This window comes from Martes martes, assembly GCF_963455335.1.
Source record: "Martes martes genome assembly, chromosome: 16".
Classification (NCBI taxonomy): domain Eukaryota; kingdom Metazoa; phylum Chordata; class Mammalia; order Carnivora; family Mustelidae; genus Martes; species Martes martes.
In genome coordinates this window covers 3,685,860-3,710,047 of record NC_137904.1, presented here as the reverse complement: position 1 = coordinate 3,710,047, position 24,188 = coordinate 3,685,860, and the positions used below count along the sequence as shown (strand labels likewise).

At 45.7% G+C, this 24,188-nt stretch overlaps 1 protein-coding gene across 9 annotated transcripts in view; it reads left to right on the top strand.

The window, feature by feature from the left end:
• STX8 (syntaxin 8) overlaps positions 1–24,188 on the top strand; it is a 244,322-nt gene that overhangs the window by 51,687 nt on the left and 168,447 nt on the right. For all 9 annotated transcript variants that reach the window (XM_080826392.1, XM_080826393.1, XM_080826394.1 and 6 more), the window contains one exon: positions 5,456–5,548. In XM_080826392.1, coding sequence (XP_080682518.1) covers positions 5,456–5,548 — 93 coding nt within the window. The remainder of the gene's footprint in view (positions 1–5,455; positions 5,549–24,188) is intronic.

Genomic DNA, 24,188 nt, shown 5'->3' with positions numbered 1-24,188 from the left:
TCAAGGATACGCACGCAAAAAATGGAAGCAATCCTGACGTTAAACCCTTATCAGCCTTTTCTCTGCCTAAAGAAGCTTGGGGATGGGCTCAGGTTGCCATGGTTTTCCTGCATTGCCTGGTCCTGCACTAGAAGAAACAAGGGCCCCGAAGGGTCGTGTCTAACTTCCTTTCGCCCATGGAATCCGTTAGCTTTTCTGTACTTCTGTTGACCCTTAGAAAACACTTTGACAATCATCCTAAAATAACAGTTCATTGGTAGAACTTCGACTCAAGGCAATGAATGCTTTCCTTTTCTAACTTCGAAATGAAGCCTCATGACAACCAGTTGGCCAGTCTTTGGCTTCCGTGCTCCGGAAGCTGTAATTTGAGGCAGCGATGGACATGAGGCAGAAGACGGGTGAGGGGCCGGCATTAACCGGATCACCTCGAAAATCCCTGAGACACAAGAGAGAAGGGTAACTCTTTGGGTAGGACAGACCTTTGCCTCTGAGTCGGATGGCTGACCGTGGAGGAGAGGACGTGCCCTTTCACCTTTACTCAGGGGCTCTGTACATAGGGTTTTAATGCCGTCTCTTCGTACCATGATTCCATCGATGTTCTTCCTAGATTCCAGCAGAAAGTTGGGCACTCGTTCTGGACTTCTGTGTTCTCAGGTCCCTCTGGGTCGGCGTGTAGAATAGCGGTGGGGAAGGTGGCTGGCCAGACCCGGCAAAGCTGGGCAGCTCACCTTCGAACCCCGGCAACCGTAACTTCACAGATGACCTTCTTGGAAGATACTCTTTCTCGTGGCTGTTACCTATGCCAGGATTCCTCTCCCCAAATCTTAAAACGCAAACAAAAATAGAAACATCTGGGAGTTTTCCCAGTGGAGTAATTAACTTTATCCAGCATGTCCAGCCTTCCTCCTCTGTCCCTTACTTCCCCTTATCCAAGGAGAGCTCCTCCTTGTGCTAAATGTGAGAATTCCCATTGCTTCTGTCTGGGCCCTGGACTGACACAGCATCAACTACTTTTCCTATGACCTAAACTCAGAGGACTGTCTAGTATTGCCCGCAAGCCCTCCCCTGTGTCCAGTAGGGACTAAAGTGCATTCTTGTGCAAGCCTAGTGGGCCCTCTGTGGTCATTCCTTGATGGAAGCATATTAATTAAGTATGCTCAGTGCCACTGCTTGGGCTCAGAACTGGGGCGAAAATACAGAAAAGGAAGACACAACTCCAGCCATTGGGGCCCTGGTCATGTGCTTGGTCAGGGGTGGCAGCTCTTAGGAATGTCCCTCAGTTTTCTCTGCCTGTTAAAATGTTGGTAACCTTTTGCCATGGCCAGTTTCAAAAATAGGGACGTAGGTAAAATAAGGTGACAGTCCCATTTTGCCCATCAATTGCTTCAACCATTACCAACTCCTAACCAGTCTCGTTTCATCTCTTCGTCTGTCCACCTCCCCACCCTGCCCATCCCCTGGATTATTTTTTCTTTTTTAAGATTTTTTTTTTAAGATTCTATTTATTTATTTGACAGACAGAGATCACAAGTAGGCAGAAAGGCAGGCAGAGAGAGAGGAGGAAGCAGGCTCCCCGCCGAGCAGAGAACCCGATGTGGGTCTTGATCCCAGGACCCTGGGACCATGACCTGAGCCGAAGGCAGAGACCTTAACCCACTGAGCCACCCAGGTGCGCCGCCCCCCCCCCGGATTATTTTTGAAGCAAATCCTAGACAACATGTCCTTTTAGCGGTGGATATTTGGGAAATATCTCTAAAGCATATTTATAAAAGGTAAAGAATTTTTTAAAAATATAACCACAATGCCATTATCACCCTTAGTAATTTAACGGGAATTCCTTAAGATAATCAAATACCCAGTGTTCATATCTCCCAGATTTCCCACCATGGATTTTTTTTCTAGGTCATTCGATTCAGGATCTGTATGTGGTCTATACATTGCAACTGATTGATATGTCCCTTAAGTTTCTTTAATAGATAGGTGCTTTTGCCAACCCTCTCTTTTTCCCTTTGCAGTTTCTCTGTTGAAGAAGCAAGGTCATTCGCCCTGTACTTTCCCACTATCTAGACTTGCTATTTGTAATCCCATATATTGTTTAACATATTCCTCTGCCCCACATATTTTCTGTAAATTGGTAGTTAGATTTGGTGGCTTGATCAGAATCAAGTTTGTTATTTTTGGCAAGAACACGTTGTGATGACTGTCCCTCTCTGATCTAGAGCCACCAGATAGCCCTCCCACAATTACATGATGTTCAGTGAAGGGATGGTTTTTCCGAACGTCTAAAGATAGGAAGGATCCAAACACCTAATTATTCCGAAGGGATTTTCAGAAACAATGACTGTATTAGTTTTCCGTTGCTGCTGCAATAAATTTGCACAAACCTAGGGACTTACTACACAAGTTTATTATCTTCCTGTTCTACAGGTCACAAGTTCAATACAGCTCTTCCTGGGCCAAGATCAAGGTGCTGGCAGGGCTGGTTCCTTTCTGGAGGCTCCAGGGAAGAATTCGTTCCCTCACCTTTTCTGGCTCCTCGAGCCCGCCCCCCCGCCCACATCCCTTGGCTCCCAGTCCCCTTCTTCAGTGTTCAAAGCCAACAACTTGCATCTCCCTGACCTTCCTCAAGTCTCCCTTTCACCACAGCTGGGACAGATTCTCTGTTTTGAAGGACTCACGGTTATACTGGGCCCAGCTGGATCATCCAGAACCCTCTCCCAGCTCAGATTCCGTAGCTGGAATCACATCCGCACGGTTACTTTTGCGAGGGAAGGTCTCCTAATCTCAGGTTCCAGGGGTTGGGATGTGGACATCTTCCGGGGACCGTTACTCTGGGTAGCACGGTGCTCATCCGTCCTTAAACTAACACCGTGGTAATACTGACAGACGGTTGATAGAGTGTGGTGTGTGGCAGATGGTTATGATATCATAGTGACGGGGGTTATGTGACGGAGGGCAGATTAGGGGCAACGAGCTACGAGCATGCCATTAGCGTATTTTCGCACAGCTCCACATAATTGCGTGGGTCTTGATTGCTTCTATCTCTGTGAGTAGCATTTGCTGTTGCTCATTGTCACTCGGGTGACTGCACTGCATCCCCTTGGAAATGCCACCATAATCCTGGAGAAGCTCAGGTCATCAGTGTGCTCATTACTACATACACAGCATCTCCATTACCTGGGCCCTCTGTGTCTTTGCATTATGGAATGGAAACTTTATCCTAGTGAGGAGCTACCAGGTTCTTACAGAAATAAGTGGCCCAGAGTTTTCGACCCTCGTTCTACTTTGCATCAGCAAGATGACCTTTTGGTAGTCAAGTCAGGCGGTGAGCCAAGACTGAAAGCAAAGAGTGCAGGAGTATTGGTATTTCCATTCATAATCTAGGTCTCTGCCAGATAAAGCAACTTCAGGGCTTTTCCTGATTCTTTTCCTAATTCTAGTTAAATTGTTTTACCTTTAAATCCACGTTGACCTTTGACCCTTGATCCTTCATATAGACTGTTCTTGGGATGCATTTGGAACTGTACTGCAAGGTCAGTCGTCCTATAGCAGCACTAGGTTGACGACAGATTTTTCTTGGAGGCTATCCAAAAGGTTGTTGCTCAGGCCCAAAAGGTCCTCATTATAAAGTGATTTTGCTATAAAATGGCCCCTTGGAACAATCCCTGGAGATGGCAGGTCATTTGTATAGTTAAAAATGTACATAGTGTCAAAGACATGTTACTGAGGGGTCCTTACCTCACACCATTAGTTTAAATAAATTCCAGATGAATTAACAAGTTAAGTGTAATGGCTTAATTCCATAAAAAGACGAGGAAAAAAAATAAGTAAATGTTAATGTGATCTTGGGTAAGAAAAGACCTTCGTGATTTCTGTTCTTGTAGATCTGCTTTTCTGAGACACAGCCGTTTAAAAGTCCCCATCAGCAAGTGAAGCTGCGAATGGCTTGTTGCCCTCATCTAGCATATGGCTGGGGTAGAAGATCCCTTATCCTTAGACTCAGGCCCAGAACTTTCTTCCCGGTGCCCTGGAAAGTGAAGAGAAAAGTTCAAAGAGCTCACAGAGACTGTCCCGTGAAACACAAGAACAGAAACAAAGAGGACAGCATCACATTTTTAAAGAAAGGATCTCGAATAACTTGAATTCTTTTACCTTGAAATCTTCAAAATCGAGCAAAGTCACATATCTTCATTTTTTGAAGCAAAAATGTGATTTTACTATACATGTTTTTGTATCCTGCTTTTTAACTACCTATGTATAATGAACTTCTTTTAACATCCAAATGTTCATATACGATACCATTTTTAAAAGCTATCTAGTGTTTTACTTATGAATATACTACATATTTTTAAACAAAGCCCTGTGTTTGGGCATTAGATAGTTTCCAGTTTTTCACTACTGTACACATATGTGGGTCCAATCAGGAAAAATATTTGAACAGGGAAAATGTAACATCTTTATTAACCATAGCAGGGGAGGAGAGCAACAGGGCAGGATTCTCTGCTGCTGGGGAGGGAGTGCTGGTCAACCAGGGCCCTGGGACACTCCGCAGTCGGGGAGCCCAAGTCCCAGCTGCCACGCCGGGGGGAGGGAGTAGCTGTAAGCATTGCAGGAGCTTGTCGAGGGAGCCGGAGGGAGCCCAGAAGCCAAGCACCGTCCTTCTGCCAAGTCTCTGCAGTCCTGCCCCTTGACAGAGCAGGCAAAGGAAGAAGTAATTAAAGGATGCTGATGCGTTTTCACTGAACAGCCAAAAAGGGTGACTTTGGGACTGAAAGGCAGTAAACTGATAAACAGCCCAGGAAACATTTCGGGGGATATCCTCATAAATACCTCGTTGCGTACCATGTGAATGTTTTCTTACATTCGTACACATGCAGTTGAGAGATGAAAACGTAGGCATGATTTGCCTTGTAGAAAGGTATGTGTCCTGTCTTCCCATGACAATGCTTTGGAGCTCCTCCTTCACCCATTAGTTAACCCTGGGCCTGGCATGCTTTTCAGTCCTTCTAAATATGATAATCCAAAAAAACTCTCATCATTGTTTTTATTGATATCGTAAAAAAAAAATCAGTGCTGTCAAAGCTTTTATTTATTTTTCCTTTGGTATTCCTTTGTGAATTTCATGTCTCTCCTTTGCCCATTTAGAAAATTGGACCATTTTTCTTACTGATCTGTGTTTGCTCTTTATGTGTTCAAGTTTAAACATTATGTAGTCAAATCTTACGTGATTTCCGTTGTAATATTTAAGATTTTAATTTATCTGACAACTGTTTTCATTGAAGGTATGAGGTCGGTATTTACTATTTTTTTCTTTATTTTCTCTTAATATTAACTGTTTTTTTCTCTTTTCCAGACCTAAGTGTTACTTTTATAGTATATTGAATTGCGTTACATGCCTGGTTGGACTCGAAATTGTTTTCCTTTGGTTTTTAGTGGCCTCTTCTTCTTCTTTCAGAACAGGATACAGGCCTGGATGCCCTGTCCTCTATCATCAGTCGGCAGAAACAGATGGGGAAGGAAATTGGGAATGAACTGGATGAACAAAACGGTAAGAACACGTCTGGCGGTGAGCACGTTTGCCGTGTAGCGTGCATATGAGAGGCTCAGATATTTGTGAAGCGAGTTGAAGACTGCAAGACACGTAAAGTAGCTCCGCACCTGCTGAATATTACAGTTCAACGCAGTTGAGGGCGCTTTGTGGCAGAGTTAGATTGCAGTGAGCTGAGTGCGGTGTAAAGAAATTTGATAGGAAATGTCCTTTGTCGCTACTTTAAAAAATACTTGTTTTACGAGCCACGTGTCTGAGGAGATTTTCCGTTATGCGATAATGAGATGAAATTGCTCAGAGCATTGTACCCTGATGTGTGGCGCTCCAGGTCTTGGGGACTCTGGCGTCCACACACCCAGGGGGGCTGGCACCTCTTCCCTCATAAATTGCAGACTGTGGGGCAGAAAAGTGCTCGAAGATCTCTGCTCAGGACTTGATGTGACAGATCTGGTTGGAGCAAGATAATTTGAAAACCACAGCAGGATGGCGCGGGGAAACAGCTTTGTCAGGGTGCCCCCCCAAAAAGCTCCCAAGCTTGTGGCACATGGTGCGAAGGGACCCCACCATGTGGGCGCATGGTATGAGCAGTGCGGCCGTTGGAATGGAGAGAAAGAGGACAGAGGCAGGTGACCGATGGCACTTGTACTGCAGTGGATGGTTGGGGGGTTGGGGGACCAGCGGTCTGTGAGTGGAGAGCCCAAATCCAGGTAGCACATGTCCGGTAAGAGATGCCCGAGAGCCATCCGAGTGGCAGTGTTGAGTAGACAGTTGGAGGTTTGGTACCAGAGCTCAGTGAGAACACAGGACCAACAAGAAGGAATGTCAGAAGCTTCTGTGTGGAGGTGATGTGTGAAAGTGTAGAAACAGTAGGGCCTCTGTCTTTGTCATTGTATGTAATCAGTACACAGCCTCACGAAGGCCACGCTAATCCTGTTTGCTAGTGACGGAGCTCAGAGCGGCTGAGGGGCCTCCTAACGTCACATCACTTAGAAGTGCCAGCATCAAAATTCCAGCATGGGTCATCTGATCCTTGTGACTACTTTTTCCACCACACTGCCCTTCCTTTCTAAGGAAGCCCACGTAGGGAGAGAACACTGGAAGGTTCTAAGGCTTTAGCTCTGGGGACAGTACCGTGGAGGCTCGTGATGGTTTGCTTTCAAGAAAAATGACCACAGGCCTGTGAGCACAGCGGTCCTGTGAATGGAAACTGTCCAGCAAGGACTTCCTTTCTCAATCTCCACAGAGAATGAGTTCATTTCTTCCCACAACACTACCGCATTTGTCGTAAAGAAATAAACTCATCTATTTATCGTCTATGGTGAATAAGTAGATTGCTAAAGCAAATGGAGAAACCCTCTATCTTTATAATCCTACTAGTGCTTATTACTAGTTCAAGCACGGAGGGGAGGATATTTGAGTCCTTTTCCTGTTGGTGCTAACGGGAAAGTACTAATTTATATATTTGCGTATAATTCAGTGATTGGCCAGCTCGTTCCTGGAGAGAGTGTTAGTAAGAAAATAAACTCTAGAGAAAATCTGCTTATCATAGGTACAATTGTTCTTTTAAAAAAAAGAGGGATTTATGTATTAATTTTATAGGGAGGTGGGCAGAGGTAGAGGGAGAGAATCTTAAGCAGGCTTCTCACTGAGTGCTGAGCCCTGTGCGAGGCTCGATCCCACGACCCTGAGATCACGACCTGAGCTAAAACCAAGATTTGGACACTCAGCCGATTAAGCCACCCAGGCACCCCAGTTATTCTTTCTCTAAAGGAAGTATAGCATAGTTAGCGGTCGGACGAGAAAGGACTCTAGTCACCAGGATGGTGAAGCAGGCCCATCCTGTGATGTGCCTCGGTAAGCCACTGTGTAGTCATGTCTGGCTGGGTGGCTACGAACCAATGGTACATTCTTTGGTGGGTGACTTGCTGACTTCCCGGGTGAGATCACCGTGCATCTTCCCAGCATAAGCAACCATGCCAGCGTGTCCTTGTCTTGTCTTCCCCGTAGTCTGGTGGTTATCGTCCTTTTGCTGCCTGTTAGAGTCACCCGGGGGGCTTCGAAACCCCTGGAAACTCAGGCCATACCAGTGTTTCAGATTTCTTTTATTGCTGTAACAAATTACCACAAACCTAGTGGCTTAAAAACAACACACATTTATCATCTTACAGTTCTGGAGGTCAGAAGTCTGACCCACATCTCCCTGGGCTGGAAAAAAAAAAAAAAAAGGCAAGATGTGGGCAGGGCTGCAGTTCCTTTCTGGAGGCTCCAGGGGAGAATTAATTCCCTTGCCTTTTCCGGCCTCTAGAGGCTTCCTCCATTCCTTGGCTCATGGCCCCCTCCTCCATCTTCAAAGCCAACACCAGTGACCTGAGTCCTGCTGACATCGCGTCACCCTGACCTCTAACTTCTGTCTACCTCTTCTGCGTTTAAGGACCTTTGTGATTCCATTTGGCCCACCCAGAAAATCTAGGATAATTTCCCCATTTTAAGGTCAGTTGGTGAGCAACCTGAACGCCTCTTGGCCATGTACTCTAACATATTTACATGTTCTGGGGACTGGAATGGAGACGCCTTCCAGGGACCGTGGTTCCACTCCGCGTAGTACTTAGACCAGTTAGACGAGAGTCTCCAGGGTTGGGGCCCAAGCATCCACATCTTTAAGGCTTCCCAGATGGCTTCCTTGTGCTGCCGAGTTTGAGAACCAATGTCCCCATCAAGCGTGAGCGCTCTCTGTTCATATTGTCTCTCCCGTGCCCGCATCGCAGCTACAGACCCCACGCACGTGCGCGGAAGTACACTCGGAGTTACACCGACACACACGTACCATCCTCGTCACGGTTTTGATCTCCTGTTCTACCCCCATCCTTTCCTCTTCTTCCTCTGTACCTCCCAGCCCTCTGCTCCGTCCCAGCCCCGGATGCATACATGTGTACATAGGCAAACAGGAGGTATTTTTCCACTTAGTCGCCAAAATAAGCTGGGTTTTCTCTGTGGTGGCCTCCCAGAGAGAATGTAGTTATGCTGGTGGTTTTCTAATGTGCACGTTGGCTCCTCGGAAATAGGGCAGAGTCAGCCAGTTTCCTTCATAGGGACTGAGAGACTCTGTGAGGATCAAAACTGATATCCCTGCCAAGACTACAATCGGCCTTTATTCCTTTTGTCAAAATCAAAAAAGCCATTCTGTCTGTAGGTATTGAGAACAGGGTGGCAGCCCCATCTGGATTTTTATTGTGACCTGAGTGTGTAATGAGGAACCAGGAACACTGGAGGAGGATACCGCTTTTGTTGTAAATATCTCTATTTGATTTACTGACCTACTGAATTAGTCGTTTGGTTTTCATTAAATGAGAAAAACAATGGGCTAAGATAATGGCCAGCTGGCTATTTTGGAATCAACTACCAAAACCTTACTAAGAAAATACATTGTACTTAGGACCTAACCACAAGCTGAAGAGCCAGATTATCATCAGTTTAGGAATTCAGGTTCCAGTCTTCTCACATAGATTTTTAAAAAGGGCCAGACCAACACCAGTAACTGCCCTGTTCCTATGCCGATGACCAAGCCTAATGAGGAAAAGGATTAGCAGTTAAGTGAAAATCCCAGTACTGGAGGCCTAAGTTGTACCTGGGTCTGGGGGTTGGGGAACGGAGCCGAGGAGATCACCTTGTGGAAATACAGAGTTCTGTGCCCTTCAGTTCAAGCCGAAATGTATGGACGGCCGGGCATGAAGGGCTCATGTCAGACTACCCAGATGCCATTCCAGAATGGGGAGTCACGGTGCTGGTTTACCAAACAGTTCCTTAAAGGTCATACTCAAAAGGCAGGACCTTTTGAAAAGAACACTAACACGAGAAGATGAATGGGATCCACTTGACTAACATAATTGTTCCTAAGACCTCATTTTGGCACTGGCCAAGCCTTAAAGTCAGGACCAAGAAGGACCATAGAGGCACTGTCCCGATGGTGGAAACAGCACCAAGAACAGACTGTTCCACCAAGTTTTGCTAATGTGTGCCAATCCTGACATTCTTTTTGCTGTTCCGATGTCCCAACTTTGGCCCAGTCCTTCTGATGCTTCTCTGTTAATCTTTGAGCACTTCTTGTTTTCTGAAAAAAGCAGAATGACAAAGAAGGGCACTTGCCTTCACAGTGTCAGCACTGAGATTGAGGAGATCAGTGTGTCCTTACAGAGAGCCAGAAAATATGACTCATGTCCTTGAAGGACAGAAGACCAAAGATTTCGGATACACCTCAGTGAATTGCCACCGTAAAGGTCTGTTAGAGCCACTCAACTGAATTTTGCTGTTGAACATTTAGGAAAGTAATGTGGTAGACTGAGTAACAGCCCCCCTCCCCCACCACATACACACATCCTGATCCCTGGAATCTGTGAATGGCGCCTTATATGGCAGAAGGGACTTGGCCAATGTGTTAATAATGAATTAAGGATACAGACAGATCATCCTGGATTGTGTGTTTGGTCTCAAAATGTCATCACAAGTGTCCTTATAAAAGGGAGGCAGAAAGAGATTTGAGGCAGAAGAAGGAAAGGTGGCGACTGAAAAGACGCTATTCTGCTGGCTTTGAAAATGGAGGAAGGGGCCACAAGCCAAGGGATATAAGAGACACAGCTCTAGAGGCTAGAAAAGGTCAGAAAATGAATTCTCCCCCACAGCGCCTAAAGGGACACCTTAACTTCAGTCCAATGAAACTGACTTTGGACTTGTGATCTCTAGGACTGTAAGGCAATGCATGCACACACGTGTATGTGTGTGTGCATGCGTGTGCGCACGCATGCACGTGTGTGTGCGTGCGTGCACGTGTGTGTGTGTGTGTGTGTGTGTAGTGAGTTTCCTTCCTGGGTCTTAGATCACACTTTATTCCAGAACATGTGCATATTTGACTCCTGGAAAACCTGGTGCATACTCTTGGGGAGGAAGATTTTTCCTCTGTTCTTCAAGGTCCTTCCAGCTGGATGGGAAATCAAATCGACATGAGACAGACTTAGAGGAGAAAAGCAAATTTAGTTAGGTACCTATAGGGAATTTGCACAGATATGAAATTTGAATGTGTGTTAAGCCCCTAAATTTGTGGTAATTTGTTAGAACAGCAACAGGATGCCGATATAAGGAATAATGATGTATTTTTATCAGTTGTCAGTGAATCCTGGTTAACCGCCCTTATGCTAAAAAATTATTTTGAGTCTTCCAGGTGTCTGTAGCTCTTCCTCTTGAAGAGACTTTTTCAAAGCAGGCTTCACAGAAGGATGTTTGCGTTGCTGGTGCCGCAGTCAGTCCCCACCCGAAGGCCTCTCAAACTGTTTATTTAGCACTTTGATAATAGAATTTGGTCTTGTATTAATGAAAGAAATGTGTGGGCAGTTTGGTGAAGGGATCTTTTTGTGGCGTATCCAGGATCAGAATTTCTCAACGTGTGCTCGGCAAGGTGATTTTAGGAAATATGTTGAGAAACACTTTCCATTTTAATAGTTGCGTATTTCAATGAAATAAAAATGACTAACATTTGAAACCTGTGATTTTGCAGCAATATAAAATTTCCCTATTCAATTAAATCACATAAGGAGAAAAATAAGCATAATATGTACCATAATAAGCATAATATTTATGTAATAATATATTATTATAGAAGCATAATAGTGAGTTGATTTAAAGGAAAACATTAAGCATATACGGTGCAGGTGAAATACGAACACGGCAAAGAAGTCTAAAGGTGGCATTTGAAAAGCTGACGTTTGGGAAACACCACTATAAGAAGACTCTTTTTGTTCAAGTTTGGGTTGCTATAGAGTACTTACTTGGTTTTCAGCCTCGTCCTGGGAGAGCACTCCGTGATTTAATAAGTGCCCCCTTTCCCCTTGGCCTTTGCAGCAGTGAGCTCACACGTTAGACGAGCAGAGGGGTTGAAGGACCCGCTGCAGTGATGCCTCCCAGCCCGGCGAGCTTGTAGCTCTGTAAGGCAACGGCTATGGTAGGAGCAGTGTCGTCGGGTCGCACACCCCCAGAACCTAAATACAGCTGCTCTTTAGGGAAGCAAGACAGGCAGGAACCGCCCTTCTTTCAAGGAGATATAAAGTGGCCTGAGGTGTGGGGAGTTCCTGTGACCACTTGGCAGGTGACGTGTGAGCCGAGTGACACCTGATCCGCCGCCCAGAGCTGTGTCCCAAGGGAGCCGTGCCCAGACTTGGCGAGCATTTCCCTGTTGCGTCCAGTGCTTTACCGGTCAAGCAGGCTTTTATAAATTGACATGGGAACCTAAGCCCCCATCTCCAAATTTGGAATAGAGACATATAAATGTCAGGTGGGGAAATGGTTTTCTCTAAGTGGCTGTGCTGATCCGGATTCGTTTCCTTGACTGGGATTTCATTCAGTGGACTTGGCCAACTGCTAGGATTAGCAGAGTGGGCTCTCATGCCTGTACTTCATTCATACATACAAAAGCTTGTGAGTTACTTCATCTCTGAGGTCCTGAGGCTGGAAAGGCGTCTGGGACCATCCTCAATGTACAGGGTACTTGTGGAACATGCAGTAGGAGAGCCTGACCGAGTCTGAGACTCAGGAAAGCCTTCCCTGAGGAAATGATATGGGTACTGAGATTTAAAGGGAAGAGCATTTCCAACAGAGGGAACAGCATATGGAAAGGCCCTGATATAGAGAGGAGCGCAGCAAGGTTGAGGAATGTGCGAGAAGGCCAGCGTCCCCGGAGTGCGGAGAGCCTTGGAAGATGAGAAGGGAGAGCAGGCTGAGTTGGGGCCGGAGCCGTGTAGGGGTGGCCATTGACTGCCACTGTGCAGTGCCCTGGGCATCCATCATGTTACCACTATCCATTGTGCGAAATTGCCCAATTTCTTACTTCATCGGTCCTGTCGTTTTGTCTATTTAACTCACTTAGACTCAGGGAGACAGGTCTGCAGATGCACATCTGCGCTTCTGGCATTGTCCGCAGTATTAGCGCGTCTAAACTGAAAGTGTTCGGCCACTTTTGGGGAGAAGAAATGAGCACATCGGCAGCAACATTTATTCATTTATCGAGCACGGTTCTTTATATTGTGAAAACCAGCTATAGCACCTAAAAACCCAAGTTCCTCCTACCCACCCTCCCCCTTTTTTTTTTCACTGTGCTTACTGTCTGACTGGGGGAGACGGACATTAAACAGATACTCCCCCACATCAGGGTGTTTTCTCTGATCGTGGTAAGAGCTTTCAGGGAAGAGGCCTGCCGTGGCCGAGCTCACACAGAGCTCCATGGCCAGGTGGTGGCTGAGGTCTCAGGGATGGGCTAGGGTTGGCCGGTGAAGGGGGAGCGGGCAAGTTGCCGCCTCCAGGGAGTGGCCGGACATCCCCTGTGAGGTCTTGGAGGCTGGAGAGAACCTTGCAAGTTTGAGAAATCCACAAAGGCTTTTGTGGCCGGGGGAAGAGTGAGTCAGGAGGCGAACGGACAGGGGGTGAGGTTGTGCAGGGACCTGGGGCCGGGGCTGGGAAGGCTTCACAGTGTGAACACCTAGTAAGCCCTGAAAATTACAGAGGTTTTCTATTTTCCTGGGAAGGACTCTGGTTTATTTTAGCCACAATCAACAGTTCTTGTCAGGAAGCAGTTATGTTAACAGCAATTTTGAACAGGACTGCGGCTCTGGGCTCATTTATGCTATTTCTTCTTTTCAAATATACAAAAGCCTATACATCCTCCCTCACATAGCACTTCTACGCGCCACAAATACCGCGTTTAGTTTTTTTTTTTTTAAATCACTGAGTCCATTACATTTTATAAATTATTGTTGGTTTTTCTTTTTTAACCCCTTGTTTCTTAATTTCCAAACATTCACGTAGATTCTGCCATCGAGTTGCCTGGGTGCCAGAGAATCACGCCCCATCGCATGCTGGTTCTTCCCCACTTGTTCGGATGTCCTCCGGGGCGTGGGAATGGTCGCCAGTAGTCACTGCTCCGCGTGTGCCTGAGAAGGTGCAGTTACCAAGCCGTGGAGACAGGGCTTTGAAAAGGCTTTCTAGAGCAGCCTTCTGAATGCTCCTGTCCACGTCTTGACGTGACCTCCCACCTCTCTGCTTCCTCTGTCAGTTTCAGCAAGAGGCACGTAAAATCTTCTTCCGGGTCTGTGACTTCAGCTTTCCACGTGATTGGGTCGCTTTTTTGTTTTCTGCTTTTCAAGGCAAGGCTCTCAGGCACATATGTGCACAGGGTTCTTTTGTTTTGGTGGTTGTTTCTTTCTGTCGCCAGGGAAAGAGACGCCTTCATCTCTAGTGTGTTTTGCCCTTTTTAGGGCTGTCGGTCTGGTATAAATATCGCTACCTAGGCTTTCCTCTGGTGAACGTTTCCTAGTGTAGCGTTTCTCACACTCTGTGGTCTAAGGACCACTTTGAATTCTTCAAAATTGTTGAGAGCTCCTGAGAGCTGTGGTGTATGTGTGTTATCGCTGTCAATACTAACTGCATTTGAAATGAAAAGCAAGCGTTTTATTTATTGGTTTATTTTTTGTTGTGTTATGTTAGTCACCATAGAGTACATCATTAGTTTTTGATGTCGTGTTCCATGATTCATTGTTTGCGTATAACACCCAGTGCTCTGTGCGGTCCGTGCCCGCCTTGATACCCGTCACCAGACTCACCCATCCTCCCACTCCTCTCCCCTCTAAAACCCCCAGTTTGTTTCCCGGAGTCCACAGTCTCACATGGTTCGTCTCCCTCTCCGATTTCGCCCTCTTCATTTTTCCCTTCTTTCTCCTAATGTCCTCCGTGTTATTCCTCATGCTCCCCAAATAAATGAGACCATATGTTAATTGACTCTCTCTGCTTGACTTCTTTCACTCAGCATAATCTCCTCCAGTCCCATCCATGTCGATGCCAAAATTGGGTATTCACCCTCTCTGATGGAGGCAGAATGCTCTGTTGTGTATATGGACCACATCTTCTTTATCCATTCATCTGCTGAAGGAGCATCTCCGCTCTCTCCACAGTTTGGCTGTGGTGGACATTGTAAAAGTAGGCATTTTAAAGACATTTATAAATTCTTTCAAAAAGGAATAACACACAATTACGTGTTAATATGAGTAACTTGAGTTTTATGAACAGTAACCCCCAAACATCAGCAGCTTCAACTAGGAAAGGCTTATTATATTTTTTATCTTTCGGTGCGTGTCTGTTGTCGGTCATTGGTGAGCGTGGTTAACTGAGAGCCCTGGTTGAGGCAGTAGCCACCATCTCAAACGTTTCGGGCTACTGCGTCGGAGATAAGAGAGCTCTCCAGGGACTTGTTCCTGCGATGAAATGCTCTGGCCCAGAAGCTACTGGTCAACCTCTTGCACAGCTCATTGGTCAGAGCTAATCATGTGCCCCTACCCAGGCGCCAGGGGGTGTGATCCTACCAATAGGTCTAGTTGGGTGACGGAGGGCACAGAAAGTACTGATTAAAGGGCACATAGGGGTATCCTGGGAGCAGTATTTAGCAGTCAAGAACCAACCAGTTGTGTGACCTTGAGCAAGTTCCGTCTTCTCACCTAAGCTTCTCATCTGTAGGATGGGGATTTTAGTGCCTGTTTCAGAGTATGTTAGAATAGAGCTTCACACACTGTAACCGCTGTCAAAGAGTCTTCCGTTATTAGCTCTATTAACAGTACAGACTTCCGGGTCAAAATGATAGGCTGAGCTGATGGGGGAGTCCTCCCACTTCCTCTTCCAAACACATGGAAATGTAAGACGAAACATTTTTTTTAATTGTTTTATAATTCTTAGCTGACCTCAAAAGCAAGAAAGGGAGTTCTCCAGGTGTCAGAAATGAAGGCACTTACTTACCCCCAGAGGTGAGTGGAATTGAAGACTCGTGGCCCTCACAGCGAGCTGAACCAGATATGTCCCTTGGGGATCTGCATGTAAACATGCACGTGGAGATGGGAATTGAGCCTGTGGGCCCTGAGCCCTGTGAGGGGCTGCGAGTGAGTCTCCCGTGTAAAGCCAGGAGCTGGGAAATGACACTTTTATAGGAAAGCTAATGTCCCCCACCTCCGCCCAAGAATGAGATGCTCAGTTAGGCCACCCACCTTGGGCCACAGCCACCCTTTTGTTTTTAACATGCATACCTAAGTACGTTTTTCTAAGAAAGTCTGAAGCAAATAAATATCTCAGAATAAATCAAGTTTAGAATGCTTAAACTCTCTTTCAGACTCCTCATCTTTCATGCTGTTTTCAACGGAAGCTCCCCCACCCGCCCAAACCCCATTTTTCCCCTACAGTCAGTATTTTCTTCAGATTTACCAGCATCGTTTACTGATTTCTGTTATAATTATTGTAGTCATTCTGTTACTCAGCTCTTTTGATTTTTTTTTTTTTTTTTGGAGAACTGTAGTTTTAAAGATTTATTTATTTATTTGACAGAGATCACAAGTAGGCAGAGAGGCAGGCAGAGATGGAGGGGGAAGCAGGCTCCCTGCTGAGCAGAGAGCCCGATGCGGGGCTTGATCCCAGGACCATGAGATCATGACCTGAGCCGAAGGCAGAGGTTTAACCCACTGAGCCACCCAGGTGCCCTGAACTGTACTTTTAAAACACCAATATGCTTTACTGCTCACAGTAGCTTTTTCTCACAAAAGTGTGTTTTCTTTGTTTGTTTTTATTATTTTATTTTTTTTAAGATTTTATTTATTTATTTGACAGACGGAGATCACAAGTAGGCAGAGAGGCAGGCAGAGAGAGAGGAGGAAGCAGGCTCCCTGCTAAGCAGGGACCCTGACGCGGGGCTCGATCCCCGGACCCTGGGATCATAACCTGAGCTGAAGGCAGAGGCTTTAACCCACTGAGCCACCCAGGTACCCCCTTTTTTGTTTTTAAAGAGAGAGAAAGAAGAAGGGGAGGGGCAGAGGTGGGGAGAGAATCTCAAGTAGGCTCCATGCCCAGTGTGGAGCCCAAAGTGGGGCTCCGTCTCACGACCCTGAGATCATGGCCTGAACCGAAACCAAGAGTCAGACGCTCAACCGCCTGAGCCATCTAGGCGCCCCCAAAAGTATGTTTTTAAGGTTGTAAAATCTATTAAACCTAGTACTGGTACTAGTACTGGTACTAGTTAGAACATAGAATTTCTCCTTTTGCTCCTTGCGTTTTTTTTCTGTTTCCTCTTGTGAGTTTTGGTTTATTCATCTCGATCTTTGCCTTTCATGCTGTCTCGGGCTGAATTACATCCCCTCAAAATTCATGTGTTGAAGGCCTAACTCCCAGAACCTGAGAATGTGAGCATGTTTGGAACTCGGGTCGTTAAAGAGATGATTCAGCTCAAATGAGGTCTTTAAGAGGGACCCTCGTCTGCTGTGATCGATGTCCATATGTGAAGAGATGAGGACACAGACAGACACGGAGGGAAGACCACGTGACAACGCAGGGAGAAGGGGGCTGTCTGCCCGCCACAGAGAGAGGCCCTCGGAAGGCCACCAGCCCTGCCCAGACTTTGATTTCGTACTTATATCATAGCCTGCAGAATTGTAAGAAAATAAGTTTCTGTTGCTTAAGATGCTTATTCTTGGTACTTCCTTGTGGCCATCCTAGTGGATGAATAACGCATGGTATGAAATTCTGTATTGACTTCGTATTTATGAATTAAGGACCGTATCAGGGAGTATGGGTAGCTAATATAGGCTTCCTTTGTATTTAGGTGGGTTTATTTACCCCCAAATTTTCTTTCTTGAATGGGAGGATTGGCTGTGTGCTGTGTTTCAATGGGCAGGGTATACCAGTAGTCAGGTTTCCCCTTTAGGGTATGTGGTTAGGTAGAAGAGATTCAGGACCCTTCCCTGTAACCCTCATCCCCGAATTAACTAAGGTAAGGTAAGGAGAACTTGAACCTTTGGGTGACATCTTTCATGTATTTTATTTCTTTCCCCCTCTCTGTCTATTCTAAAGGGTCTTCCTTGACTCATTCACTAGCCTAGCCACCAACATCATGGACGCCTGCCAGGCAACCCTTCCCCTCTAGAGAGAGCTGTTCTGGGGGCTCCAGCTGAGACCCAATACTGCAGACTTTAGTCTACACAGGACAGGCCCAAAAGCCAACTGGCCCAGCTTTTCTGTAGACAATTCTCCACTCAGATGCCCCGATTCCTGCCTGACAGCCACTTCTTTGTAGGTCTTTCTTTGGCTCCCAGTAGCCATTGACTCACTCCAAACTTGGAGTCTCTCCAGAGTTCTCTCAGGAAGAAAGAGCCCCTATCTGTGACTCTGATGATGTATTTCAGGTTCCAGTTTTTTCAGTACAGTCCCGGCTATCTTCTTTCTAGAAGAAATCCTTTACAATGACTTATTCACTGATAGCACTCTGTGTTTTCAGGCCCACCATGGATTTCTTCTTTCAAAAAATATTTTTACTGGCATTGCATTGTGCTCTCAGGAAGAAAGGGGGCAGCATATATGTTTACTCTACTGTCCTGAGCTCAGAGTCTCTTTTTATATTTCTTTACGAGGTCACAGTATCTATAGAAATTGTTTTGCTGCAACAGCTAGTGTTCTGGAAGCTTCAGTTAAACAAATTTTTAATATAGTCCGCAAAAGTTGTTCTCTAGGGCTAAGGTGATTATTTTCCATTCACTTATGGTATTAAATATTTGATAAATGTAAAATCAGCTCTTTATCAGAACATTCATTAAAAAAAAGAAGATTAGAGGGTGCCTGGATGGTTCAGTTGGTTAAGCATCCGGCTCTTGATTTCTGCTCAGGTCATGATCTCAGGGTCATGAGATCGAGTCCCATATCCACCCCCGCACTGAGCATGGAGTCAGCTGGAGATTCTCTCTTTCCCTCTCCCTCTGCCACCTCCTCCCTAAAAGAGAAAAATCATTACTCATCTCTAGGGAGGGGTAGTTTATAGTAATGGGGTCTGGTGGGAGAGAGAGAAAGAGAGAGAGAGAGAGAGAATGACTTAGCAAGACAAGTGTGTTGTTCCAACAATAACTATCTGACACCAACTGGGTGTCCAATAATTTAGTTTAGTCATGACACTATTTACCTGGAGATAATGTCAAACTTCACAGGTTTGAAGGCTCAGTCCGACAACTACCCTCACCTTAGATCCCAGCCTCAGGTCCTAAATGTCCGTAAGTACTTCTGCTCCATTGGCTGTAAACACAGGGTTCCCACAATACCCCTTTGGGACTCAGTAGTTTGCCGGCCCTACTCACAGTACTCAGGAAATGCTAAACCACGATCCCAGTTTTGTTTTATAAAGGATACAACTCAGGAAGGCCAAATGGAGGAGGTATGTAGGGCAAGGTCTTGGGTGGAGGTGTCCACGCCTTCTCAAGGCACATCACCTGCCAGGTGCATCAGTGTTTACCCCAACCCAGAAGCTCCCCAGGCCTCATCGTTGGAGAGTTTTTACCAAGGCTTCATTACGTAGGCACGGTTGACGAAATCTTTGGTCACACGAAGACCCCAGATTCCTTGAACTTGTTGACTCTGCAAAAAACGATACCAGAGGCTTGCACCCATGGTGTTTCTCAACCAGCTTTAACTCTGATGATGACCGGGGTTGGACCCAGATCGGGCCCCACGCATTTACATGCCCGTCTGGCCTACGGCCTCCTTCATCCCTTTCTTCTAGGCCCACATCTTGGTCTCTACTCTGGCCTTGAAGCCAGTCTGGAAGGCCATCTAATGAGGGAGAGGCAAGGATTTTCCAAAGGAAGAATCTGTGGAAACAGTTGTCAAGGAAAAGGACATTTATCCTCCCGCCGCAGGATGGCCAGCCCAGGTGATTCATCAGGCTTCCGCTTTCCCTGGGCTTCACCACAGTTCCTGTTTGACTTCCAAGAGGGAGACTGTGAGGCCAGCCATAGCAGCTGAAGTGGAAGATGGCTGACAGGAAAGCACGCCAAACGAGGGACCAAAGAGAATCTCAGAACAAAGGCCAAAGCCATCACAGATGGCAAGAGGTCACCCTGGAAGCTCCCTATCCTACCACTTGGGCCCAGTGATAGTACTGTCCCTCCTCCTTGGTGCCTTGGTAGGAAGGGGAAAACTGGAGCTCTCCTTGGAGGCTGTGTCAGGGGTCCCCAAGACCACTCCAGAACCCACGATTTGCTGGAAGGACTCAGCATAGACATGCCTACTTACTAACGTTGGTAACCCTCAGATCAGTAGTCACGTTGGTTTTGCAGTAATTCCCAGATGCTTGTACAGAGGTGAAAACTTGGAATCATCCAAGTGCATACCTCCTCAGCCAAGGTCAAACGAGGCTACGCTCTGCCTTTTTGCTTTTGCTCTTACACAGAGATGAGCTGAGGGTGGAGAGCCCCCCGCTCTGGGGCCAGGTGGACGGCATGGAATCCCAACTCTTTGAGCTGTGTTCAGTGGGGGGGTGGCATGGAGTTCTCAGGCAAGTCATGAAACTCTTCTGAGCTTTGTTTTTCTTTTGAAAAATAAATTGTATCTACCAGGATGACTTCATTTTTAGGATTTAAGATATAATCTTTGTGAAATTAGATACACACACAAACACACAGGTTTCCCTCACCATCCAAAAGTAGAGCATTCCTGAAGTCTTTCATAAGCCAAAATGGCATAAAGCAAAGAAGCAATTATTATTAATTTACATAAAAAATTTTTGAGCATCCCCACACCCAAAAAATAACCTCTCTCAGGCTTTTCTGATACCTTAGGACACATCTTTGCTAACAGATGCACAAAATAAATCAAGACAAAACGCAGACGGTCGCAGACACAGTTCCTAAGTATGGCAGCTTGATGCCGAGATGCTGAGTGTAGTAAGGAAGGAACGTGGCGGCGCTACTCGTGGTGTGTGCGCCCTCTGTAATAGCTCACCGCAAAATGAATGCTGAGTGCTGGTTTTGCTTTTTTTTGTAAAAGGGGGAAAAATCCTCTTTTGACGTATTTTGGTTAGCAGAAACAGGTCTTAATGTAGTAGGCCTTTTGTAAAGGGGGAATGGCATAATGTGAACTTCGGAAAAATGGGGCATATTTGTATAATGTGTACACACACACACGCACATTTCCTGTAGGAACAGTTGTTCGGTATTTGCTAATTCAGTGCCCTTGATGACTATAAAACTACCACAAATAACAAGAATTGACTCTGGCTATGCTCACAGTTATGATTTATTACAGCGAAAAAATACAAAACATGGGAGAGCAGGCGTGAGCTTCTGATGGGCCCCTTTGCAAGGAAGTCACAGACCTGCAATGGCCCAACAATGAGTCGTGACCTGTGAAGTGTTGCCAACCAGGAAGCTCATTAGAAACTCAGGGCCCAGGGTCTTTGGAGGGTGCTGGTCACCAAGGCAGTCTCTGGCTGGCACGTTCCCGCTTTCAGCACCCCAGAAGGAGAACAGGTGTTCCGCATAAACTGTTATTTATATAGTTTAGGAACACAGATGAGCAATCACTGAATGGTGGGAACCCTTTGAAAATCCAGCTTCCCAAACACCAGCCAAGAGCCAATTTTGTAAGCAGGCCTTTCTGAGAAAGGCACTTAGGTCTGCTGTGTCAACTCTTTTTTTTTTTTTGCACAGAGGCCTACACCAAGTACGATTTATTTATCACACTCTTGGGTCTGTCTGTGATGGGAGGATTTCGGGAAGAATGAGAGAGGTGGGCCTGTGCTCTTGAGAAGGCGAGGGGCCGACAAAGAGGGTGCGGGCGACGGAACACGAACATGAGCCCTTCGTGGCGTCTTCTGGAATTGTGGGGGGCCTGTTCCATGCCTGGTGGCCTCCGGCCAGGCCTCTTTTCGGGAGTGTCAGAGAATGTGCTTTCCTCAGTGGAAGTTGTTGAGCCTGTGGGGTGGTGAAAGGGATGGAAGAACTTTGTTAACAAAACCCAAAGCCAGCAGGAAGGAAGTGGTCTGGTTAGGACCAAGTGCTCAGGCAGGGAAAGACCACGTAAGGGAGGAACGGAAGGGCTGAGCAGCAGTTTAAATGGACTTAGAATCCATAAAGCAGCTCGAGCAGGAACATGCTGTGGTCCTGACCATTTATTTTGGGGGGAGACGTGATGTTCTCTTTCCATCTGGATGGTCGTGCCAGGAGAGGGAAATCTTGGAGAAAACATTTCAAGTGCACTGATAAAGACCTTTAATTGTATTTCTGTTACTACTAAAATTATTGTAACCATTTTAAGCCGTCGTTTAGGAACTAGATTGATACTGAAGATAAAATCGTTCTGTCAGTCAGTTTGGTTAGTGTGAAATCCATAAGCACAATTAGCTGTATTAAAGAATTAACAGCTAGTTGTTTAGAGTATGTTTATAACCGTCCTCTGAATATATTGAGTGATGTCCCTACTGAGTGTATGTACTTACGAATAAGGGACTTAAGGAGATCCCGGTGTGTATCTGAATCCCTTGGGGTCGTTTGGGGAAGAAAATTTGAGGCCCTGTGTATAGAAGTGATCCTTTGTGGGGGAGGCACCTGGGGGGCTCAGTCGGTTAAGTGTCCACTCTCAGTTTCGGCTCAGGTCACGATCTCAGGGCTGTGCGATCGAGCCCTGTGTCGGGCTCCGCGCTGGGCGTGGAGTCTGCTTGAGGTTCTCTCTCTCCGCCTCCCTCTGCCCCTCCTCCTGCTCGCAATCTCTCTCGAAAAAGAAAAGGAAAAGTAGTGATCTTTAGGATTCACTCCTAACTCCTGCCGTGGCAGATTTGTGCTACTTCACTCGTTCCAAGCTTGGCCAGTCTCTGGGGGTGGAAGTATGGTGAGTGCTCGTGATTTTCGGTCAAAGAGCCTAAGAGTAGCCATTTTCGTTTCACCTTGTTTTCAAAATAATACTTTCTCTTGTACTTGTTCTTGCCAGAAATGGGTAGAGGATGTAGGGAGAAGTCAGTTGGTGGCGTTCTATGGGAGATGTGTTTTGGGCAGGCTCATGAGGAGCTCAGGCTAGAAGAAGTGGTTTAGGGTGTAAATTAATGAGACGACTGCATTTGTGTTTCATCTTCTGTGTACTTGCGCACCTGGAACCTAACATTGCTCTTGTCAGGCCTCAGTTTCCCGTGTGAAGGAAGAGGGAACGTGCATGCGTATTTGTGTGTCGAGAGACGGACAGGTGTGGGCTTACACTTGGATTTGGAATGGCGTGTGTCTGATAGTCTAGGACTGTACAGTACATGAAAGTACCAAGTCCAGTACTACTCTCCCTGCTCGGGGGTGTTTGTGGGCTGACCAGGTACCTCCAAGCTTGCCTCCCTGAAAGTTCTCTTGTGCTCCTTTATCTGATCGGAGTAAAGCAAAGGAACAACGCAGGCCGACCGCCTTGTCTTTTTCTAGGCTGACTCTTGGAGCACTGTGGAGTGTGGTCACATAGAGGAGGAATGCCAAGAGAAGTAGGAAAACTGTTTCAGCCTCCTTGCTTAACCTGTGCTGCTTAGGCTTGAAAATCAAGCGTCCTTTTCTTATCCAGAAAGGCATTGAGTCACACCTTGGATTCTCTCGGGAGAAGACTCAGGAGGGAATTTAGTTTTTTTGAATTTTCATTTTTTTTCCACTCTTTCTGCCATTTCCTTTTACTTACAACTTGTGTGCAACGCAGATCTGTTCTATAACGTGAGAAATTACTGTGAATCAAAGCATAAATACCTAAATACAATAGACAATCCAAAATGGACACACAGCACTTGAGCAGAAGAAAAAATGGAATGTTCATTCAAACACACAGGAGCTTGAGATCTGTTGGGTGTGGTTGTTTTGGTGCCATCTTTTTTCTAAAGACAGGAAAAATTGATTTTGGTTATCAAGACTGCTGTGACCATAGTAGATACCAGAACATCTGTGCAGCGGTGTGTGACCATGTGAACAAAAGACCTTAGAGTGTCTGTTTTCAGAAAGCTTTCTGTGCATCAAGGCAGCTGTAAAAAGATTTGCTTTCCAGAGTCAAGCCCAGATTCGGCTCGGGACCAGGTCCTAACTATCTAAAAATATTGACTGAGGACAGAAAGTGTTCCAACTGTGGCTGTTCTGATTCACAGTTTAAAAAAAAAAAGTATTTACAGAAAAAGTATGAAAGTTTTTCTGAACTTATTAAGCTTCCGGTCAGTCTTTACTTTCCAAATACTTGACTTACAGCTTTGACTCCTACATATATCTTGCCTTTTCAGTTTCAAGATTGGTCAATTTTACCTTCAAAACAGATCTTTTTTTTTTTTTTTAATTGTAAAAAGTTTCAATATGTGCAGAGATGAAAGCATTGTGAAAGCAGTTGAGGTCAGCGTACTTCTGACTCTTTGGAATCAGTGTAACAAAATGTATCTGGCACTCTTGTTGAATTGGAATAGGTGATTAGTGTGTAAGTAAAATTTACCCATTAGGCTCCAATGGGAGGAAGACGCCAATCCATCATTGCCCTGACCCATGTCAATTACTATATTAAAAAAAAAAAAAAAAGTCAAAGGCAATGTGAAATCCAAAGCCTTAGAGGAAATCATACAGTTCTGAAGAAACTGTGAGAGCTGAACAATGTAAAACTTCATCCAGAGTACATAGATATTAGACAGTGCATGAGGATTTACGGTAGCCCCCAGAAGTTCCTTCTAACGTACACATAAATTTAGAATCACGGAAGCTTTTTGTATTACCTGTTTTATGGCTTTAAAGATTTAATGAACAAATGAAAACTGAATCTCTTGACA